General features: G+C 36.1%; 1 protein-coding gene across 4 annotated transcripts in view; it reads right to left on the bottom strand.

The window, feature by feature from the left end:
• LOC106872965 (SH3 domain-containing kinase-binding protein 1) overlaps positions 1 to 8,974 on the bottom strand; it is a 360,206-nt gene that overhangs the window by 171,346 nt on the left and 179,886 nt on the right. For all 4 annotated transcript variants that reach the window (XM_089366667.1, XM_089366670.1, XM_089366668.1 and 1 more), the window contains one exon: positions 3,163 to 3,311. In XM_089366667.1, coding sequence (XP_089222793.1) covers positions 3,163 to 3,311 — 149 coding nt within the window. The remainder of the gene's footprint in view (positions 1 to 3,162; positions 3,312 to 8,974) is intronic.

Below are 8,974 nucleotides of genomic sequence, written 5' to 3'. Positions count from 1 at the left end.
GGCCAACCTTGTATATATATATATATATATATATATATACACACACACATATATATATATATTACACATACACACACACACATATGATGGACTCTCTCATAAAAGATGATGTATGAGCATTCAGCTTTTGTCAAACAACCTGCACAAATGATTTGTTTAAGCCATTATGAAAGGCTGCTGAATGTGGAAAATGAATAGGAGGAAGAAAGTCTGTCAGAGGTTGACCCAATTGAGGGATCAGCTATCCAAATCGACAGTGCCCAGGTCGATAAAGCAATTAAAAATATGAAGACAGGAAAAGCACCTGGTCCATCAGGAATCACTGCTGGGATGCTTAAAATATAGGCCGGTGTGGGTTATGGTCTTGTCACCTGCATCGTAAATCAGGCAGCTCATGAAAGAGTCATACCCAACGACTGGTCTAGCAGCACCATAGTCAACTGATACAAGGGGAAAAGTGATGCTTTAGAGAGAAATAACTATAGCGGCATCAAATTATTGGATCAAGTGATGAAAGTTACAGAGAGCTACAGAGAGTTAGCCTAGATGAGATGCAGTTCGGTTTTGTGCCAGGCAGCACTGATGCTATATTTCTGGTGAGGCAACTGTAGGAGAAATACCTAGCCAAAGATAAACTTTTGTACTTGGCTTTTGTTGACTTGGAGAAAGCATTTGACAGGGTCCCCCGATCCTTCATCTGGTGGTTAATGCGGAAACTGGTGATAGATGCGTGGCTGGCATGGGCTGGACGGTTTGACTGAGGTCCCTGCACAGGATGCCGTCAGTAAGGTGAGGGTTGGCAACTAGTACAGTGAAGAATTCCAAGTAGAAGTAGGGGTTCACCAAGGATCAGTCCTCAGCCCCCTCTTATTCATTATAGTCCAGCAAGCAATAACAGAGGAATTCAAGACAGGCTGCCCCTGGGAGTTCATCTATGCCGATCACCATGTTCTAGGGACAAAGTTTAGGGTGTGGCAGCAAGGTCTAGAATCATAGGGCCTTAGGGTTTATCTAGCAAAAACCAAAGTCTTAGTAAGTAGGAAGGCTGTCAAATCACAACCCCCTTTAGGTAGATAGCCCTGCTCGATCTGTAGAAAAGGTGTGGGTAGAAACTCCATACGATGTACCTGGTGTAAGCTATGGTCACATAAAAGGTGCAGCAATATCAAAGAAGGTTAACCGAGAAAATAGTTTTTGAGTGTGGCAGCTGCACAAGGGCAATAAACACTGAAGATGTACAGAAAACTGATTCCATCACATGCTGGAGGGAGAAACTAGGTGACCAAGTTTGTAGAGGGGGGGGTTGCTCTGAGAGTGTAGTGACTACAGTAAGAATAGCCTGGGAAAAATTCAGGGAGCTCCTACCTCTACTGGCAACTAAGGGGCTCTTGCTCAGGATGAAAGGTAGACTGTATGATGCATGTGTGTGAAATGACATGCTACGCAGCAGTGAAACATGGGATATGAATGCTGAGGACATGTGTAGGCTTGAAAAAAATGGAGCTAGTATGATCCACTGGATGTGTAATATCAGTGTACATACACAACAGAGTGTAAGCGCCCTGAGAGAAAAGTTGGGCATAAGAAGCATCAAATATGGTGTGCAAGAGAGGCGACTACGCTGGCATGGCTATGTGTTATGTATGAATGAAGACAGCTGTGTGAGGAAGTGCCACTCCCTAACTGTAGAAGGAACCTGTGGAAGAGGTAGACCCAGGAAGACATGGGATGAGGTGATGAAGCATGACCTTCGAATATTGGGCCTCACAGAGGCAATGACAGGAGGCCGGGACCTTTGGAGATATGCTGTGATTGAGAAGACCCAGCAACTAAAGTGAGATTGCAGCCACGCATGTCTGACCCTGTTAAGAATACCCTGATGCATCGGGTGATATGATACAATTGAGAAGACCTGTTGAGTCAAGTAAAACCAATATCATAGCTGGGGCCAGTGCCCCTGGCCGGCTACCATGCTGGTGGCACGTAAAAAGCACCATCTGAATGTAGTCGATGCCAGGTCCACCTGACTGCTTCCCATGCTGGTGGCATATAAAAAGCACCAACTGATCATGACTGATGCCAGTAGCCCCTGACTGACTGGCTCCTGTGCCAGTTGCATGTAAAAAACATCCATTACACTCTCGGAGTGTTTGGCATCAGGAAGGGCATCCAGCTGTAGAAACATTGCCAGATCAGATTGGAGCCCAGTGCAACTGTTGGCTCTCCAGACCTCAGTCAAACTGTCCAATCCAAGTCAGCATGGAAAATGGACGTTAAACGATGATGATGATGATCAAATGTATGTGTCGTACATTAGCTAACTTCCTCCATCAAACTGACATTGCCTGAGAAGGTGCATGGTGTACCATACATCAGGCGTCAAAGTAATCACAGAGCAATGTAAGATGAACTATTCTGCTCAAGGACACAACACACCACCTGGTCCAGGAATTGAAATGACGATCTTGCCATCATGTGTACAAGACCCTAACTGCTAGGTCATGTGTCCTCACTGTAAATACATATATATACATACAGAATGTATGTATGTGTGTATATATATATATATATATATATATATATATATATAGTGGTAAGAAACTCTCAAGAAAGCCGAACAGTAGAAGCTCTTCAGAGAAGAAACCCCCACCTCAGGCAAGTGCTATGGCCTTTAACTTATCACACATCCAGGTTATAACTCCTGGATTCCCTTCTGCTGACACTCTTTGTGTTGAAAACTTGTGCATTTAAACTGCCTGGAGAATTCATCTAGTTGTAACTCTTCTCTGTTGACTCAGCATTCAAACTTATATTTAAAGAAAAAAAAAAACATTGGTTGTCATGGTAGCAGTGAAATGCTGACACTATCACAATGACCCACTCAGTTACTTCCTTTAGTGTTAAAATACAAAAACATTGCCTTCAAACAGTATGGAGGTCGTTTTTTAGGGCTTTGGTCCTGTTCTTCCCAGAGATAGAGTTGTTTTCTTTGATTGTAAGTAGTCCATCAGTTTCCTTAGATTTTGGAAGTTTAATATTGTGATAAATCTTAAATAGCAACCAAATAATGTTTAAATATTGTGAATGTAAATTTATGTGAAAAAAAAAACATAACCCCACTACCAAAATTAAAAAAAACGCCCTAAATAAAAATGTATTTACCTTGCTTTCTTCAGTCTCACCTTTCCATACACCTGATGAGGGTCGTAACTTGATTGGACCACTACCAAATATATTTCCAAAACCAACTCCTTTAACTTTCTTTCCTTTAGTTTCAGGATCAATGCTACTATCTTTCTTTTCAGGTTCATCTGAAGTATAAAATGAGTTAAAATGTGGGTGCCATATTTCTTTTCAATTAACTTCAATAAATCCTTAATAACTAAACTTTTGAAACAATTTTTCATCTTAGTACATGAAAAATGTCCTTATCATTGGTGTCATACCCGTTTTGCCATAGTATCTATAGATACTTCCCAATTTATTTCAATCTAATACTTAATATCTACAATTTTCAATAACAAAGCAAAGTAAAAGTCAATTAGGAGGCCTATATGTGTGGTCATCCTCCTTGTTAGAAATAGTAGCCAAATTTCCTTCAAATTACATCCTTAAAAAAATGGAAAAGAAATATTAAATACTGTAGTCCTATATACCCCTAAAAAGACACGATAGTCATGGTTAGAATGCCTTTAGTCATATGTTTGCAGCATTAGAGTTGACCTGGGTTAAACAGCAACAAAGCAAAATTGGTGAAAGTATGAATAGCTGTAATAAGAATTACCGTGAAATCCCATGTAATTTATGCACTTTTTTTTTGCAAAAAAAAAAAAAGATTTTAGTGGGTGCAAAAATTACATGAGTAGATCGTTTCCAGAATTTTTTAAGAAATTTTTTTGGTTGAAAAATGGTGTACAAATGTAAACATTCATACAGGAAGTTGACTCATTTAATGTCAGAATAGTTTTTACAGAAAAAATATAATGAAGTTGACTTTTATTTATGCTGGACGGTATAATGCTTACTTTTTCTATATAAATTTATTAAAATCATAAAATGGTTAACTACTTTTTGAAGTTTGATGTTCATGCTGGTAATCATGGTCTGGGCCATATTTTTCATTGCTGAGAGTTTCTACCTATCGCAATGGAGCCTAGCAATTTCCTTAAATAGATCAGTTTTCCTTTGCTTAAGAAGTCTAGCTTGCATTTGCCTCCAGGAAGCTATTGCTTGCTTTCTCCGCATTAGGACAATGAAATTCATCACAGCTACCAGCTCCTACTGCATCTAACATCGATAACATCATAATTCATCCTTGTGCATGTAAACTCACTAAGTGAATATGACTTAGCGTTCCTACAGAAACCTTCATTTACCTTATACAATGTTTAATGTTGTTTCACATTCATGTTGAATTATGCAGTAATCTTGTGTTCTCTTCATAGAATACTTGCAATGTATCAGTTCTTTTGGTATAGTAGGTTTTTGCAATTCTTGTTTATTCATATATATTCTAACAAATCGCTTCTTAAATTTCACACCTCTCCTGTTCAATAAACACTGAGTTAAACTTGTAAAGCTGTTTTATTTTCTCCTTTTGATTTTTAATGTTTATTTTAGCGGGTTATTTTAGCTAAAACGGTAATGACAAATTTTAAAGTTTGGTTCACACTTTATGAGTGCAAAAAGTATTAAAAGTTTGATACTCCATATCAAAGGTTCCGACAAGAATAGGCAGAAAATCAGAGCTTGAGACAAGAAGACACTTTTGACCAGTCAGAATTCTGTTTACATAATTAGTTTGATTGGTCACCTTCCTCTGTCGGTTGAGTAAAGTGTCATCCAAGCTGATGTTTATTGATAATTAAACTTATTTTGCAATACTTGTGCATATTTATCAGCTTTGTTTTTGTTGATAAGAATTATCAACAACTTTTCCTGTGATTGTGATTTGAGAAGACATACAGAAGTATGCTAAAGATTGGACATAATCTCTTGTGGGCAAGAAATGTAAAATAAAGTTTATTATAAACAACACAAACACTTCGTAATTTAATAGCTTTCAATGTGTTAAACAGAAATCAATTTTATTTAATGAAAATTTAATAAAATCTAATCATAAGTAAGTGAAATTATGCTAAATACAACAAAATTGAAAACCTTTTCCCGCTGGCTGTATTGGCAATTCTAAAAACTTTTGGGTGCAAATTTTACATGAGTAGCTTTTTTAACAATTTTTATCTTGAAAATCACCTGCGCAAATTACATGGGTTTTTACAGTAATCAAAAACTAAAATAGTTCTTCTGATACTGGAATCTATTAAAATTTTCAAAAATAGATAGTTCTGAAAGTTGTTCAATGGAAAACTGCGTAAATATTATTTGTAATCAAATCCAAATGGAAAGAAGCTCAAATGGTGGAATAATACAGCTCATAAATGGGAAAAATTGCTGATAACACTGGTAAACAAAATTAAATATATTATACTCATTATGAATGCAAACCAACTTTTCTAGACTAATTTTTCATGCTGATTTCAAAATTTCACTCCATTTGTATGCAGCATGTATCAGTTTTTCAGTAGATACATGCAAATATATATAATACCATTAATGCAATAAATAAGGACATATTATTTTTAGAAAGTAACTGAGTTTATTGAGTTAAAAATCATCACTATAATTTCTACAAAGAGAGAATACACAAAAAAATGGGTCAGACAAAACAGACAAAGTTAGAACAACAGAGTTAGAAACATTGTGATTTGGATTTCCTGCAGTGTTCCTGCTCTGGTTGATCATGGTAAAGTGTCCAGCAGTAGTCAGCTAGCATACTGTCATGAGACACTGCTCCAAGGTTATCTGTGAAGAAATCCAGATGGGAGTCCAAGAAGTGAGCCTTCAGTGACATGTGACAACCCATGGCTGAGTAGCATTTCAGAAGATTCTTGATGCCATCCTTGTAGTTCATTGCCTTCTTGTTGCCCAAGAAATTCTCACAGATCCAACTGAAAGCATTCAAGGCAGGCAGTTCCAGTTCATCCAGTGTTGTCTTAAAGTTGACATCTTGAAGTTGACATTTGGGGTCCAACAAAGACACTCTCTTTCAACTGTGTGATTTTGGGAAACTTTTCTACAATATACTCAAACCCTCTGGCATTTCTTTTCCCTTGTGTCTTTACAAGCTGTTTCATCAGTCCAGGCTTTATGTGCAAAGGAGGCAATAAAACATTACATGGGCCTACAAGAGGTGTATTCTTGATGCTAGACAGTCCTGGCTGGTATGATGCTTTTGTCTGCCAGTTTGATTCCGAATAATGCCTGTCAGTTGCCCGACTATCCCATAGACACAAGAAACAACAGTATTTTGTGAAACCTGGCGGCATTTCCATTAACATTCCAATGACTTATAAATCTCCATATATTTTTTGTATCTTTCATAGGCAATGGCATGAAGTTCCATATTCTCATATGATTCACGAAAATGAATGGAGTGTGCAATAGGAATGGAGGACTTCAAATTACCATTATGGAGAAGTACGGCTTTTAAACTTTGTTCTGAAGAGCCAATAAACAAACACCACTCTGCAGGATCCTGATTTTGTGATAAACATTTGAAAAGCCCACTGATGTTACTGCAAAAGTAAAGTGGGCCTTCATCGGAAAAACATGTTTGTAGAGCCACATTCCTCTGCCAAAAATAAGTTATATGAACACCGTGCTCTAGCAGATACTTCTCCTTCAGTCTTGATGCCAACAGTTCTGCTCTATCTTTTGAGAGAGATAGGTCTCTGACAAGGTCATTCAGTTCAGCTTGGGAAAATTTCTGAGGTTCGCAGCTATTGTCATCAGCCACGTAATCTTTCTCAGCAGCACTATTGTGACAATCAGCATCATCATCTGATGTTTCAATACCATCCTCTGGTGGAACTGGAATTGGCAGACTACCATTGTGAAGCACAGGTCTCATTGCAGAATCTAAATTGGGATACACAATTTTGTGTTTATTCTTCATAGAAAATCCTGTGACATTTACTTTGCAAAAATAACAGTCATTAAAATAGTCTTTCAGCTCCCTCCATATCATTGGAATAGCAAAAGGCATGGACTTCTTATTGAACCAGTCACATAAGGCATTTGAGCAAGCTGAGCAGATAAAATGTGGTGCCCATAACTTGTCCTGATCTCCAAGAGGACAGTCAAAGTATAGCTTATAAATCTTCTTGATCTCTGGTGTTATTGTACGTTTTTGAGCTTTCACAATAAATTGTCCACAGACATAACACATCAGGACGATTTCTACACTGCCTTGACATTGTTGACACTGTAAAACAAGTAAGGAAATAGATACAAAAGGTTATATTGAATTTGAGATGTTGAAATACCTATTTCATCAGACAAAACTTGATTGGTTAATTTAAAATGATAAAATATTGCATCTGAACTATGTAGCAATGAATAAGAATAATGTAATTTATTTTAAAGGCATGTTTCTATGATGTAAATGAAATACATGCATACATGTCATTAATTGGAATTTCTATATAATACATGAGCTAAAACCAAAAAACTTTCTCATCTTGAAAACTGTACGTGATGTCAAAAAACTATATTTGAAATCAGCATCACCTTGACACATGCTTGAAAAATATTTGTTGACCAGTGTAATTGATGAGTTTGAAAATACAGGAAACGAGTAATAAGATTCTTCAGGTTAAAGGATGGTCAAAAAGAAAATCAGAAAATCAATTTTCTTGAAACTTGAAAATACTTCAGCATTTTTATCAAATTGCTATTAGCAGATATATCAAGATATTGAATATCTTATTTGCGTAATTTCAGCTGAATAGCATCTATACTTGATGTTAATGATGTTTTCTTTTGTAATGAATACTACTTTACAACAGGAATATAAAGCTTCCAGATTTGTTTCTTGAAGTCTAATTGTCTTAAAAGTAAGGATGTACCCAGTGTAACTGAACAGCATGGTTTTAGTTATATGTAAATATATGAACATAAGTGACATCTGAGGTGTTATTGCTTCTATTTTTGATAACCAGCACACGTCTGAGAATACTCATGTAATAGATTTGATTTCCATATTGTTGTTTAACTCAGAATCAGTACTTTGCTCAAAGATTTTTCAACTGTGGCAATCATCATTTTTTTTTTTTTTTGTATTAAGTGTATCAAGTGCTATATTATTTAATGTGTCCTTTCATTTTAACAGAGGAAGGTGTATTTCGGGAAGATTTAGTTGTAACTTCTAACTGATCAAGTGACTACTTAGAGCTTCCTCTATTGCTCTTGGTTTTGAATAAAATAGATTAACTCCTACGGAAAATTAAGTCTTATAATATCATGAGAAAAACAAGAGAACATGCTTACGAATAGATAATCATGTGAAATACTGCAAATGCTTAATTGACATACCTCTTAAGCTGTGATGATTTTTCCATTTAGATTCAATTATTTTACCTAATTCTACCTTGAGCTATCCTTTCTCTGTTTATTATTAGGTATCAGTCCACTAATTGAACCTTTTCTACTTAATTTTCTCAGATTCTTTAAAGGATTCAAAATAAGCTGTGGATAACATTTCTATGTACAGGTATACCTTAAGTTGTTTCAAGTTATATCTTTTTTGACTTTGTCTTTCCTTTTTTTAAAGAAATTAATGGCAAAAATTAAACCTCATCTTCAGTCAATTTATCAACTTTACATCAGTTTTGTTGAACATATTTAAAGACAGAACATTTTGAAAAACACCTAAAACCCAATACTGAAAATCAAGTAAATTTTTTTAAATGTACATAGTTACAATGTTTACACTTATCTCCTACAGCTAAATCTAATCCAGGTAGTCCGAAGCACCATACTGTTTCTTTGGAGGATAAATTGGCTATAAAAATGTGAAATAGTGGTAGCAATAATGCATGCTTATGGATTAATTCGGACGATGGAACTGACAATT

This window comes from Octopus bimaculoides, chromosome 19 (assembly GCF_046866305.1).
Source record: "Octopus bimaculoides isolate indiv1 chromosome 19, ASM4686630v1, whole genome shotgun sequence".
NCBI lineage: Eukaryota > Metazoa > Mollusca > Cephalopoda > Octopoda > Octopodidae > Octopus > Octopus bimaculoides.
The sequence above is the reverse complement of the archived record's forward strand: the minus strand, read 5'-3'. Positions and strand labels throughout refer to the sequence as shown.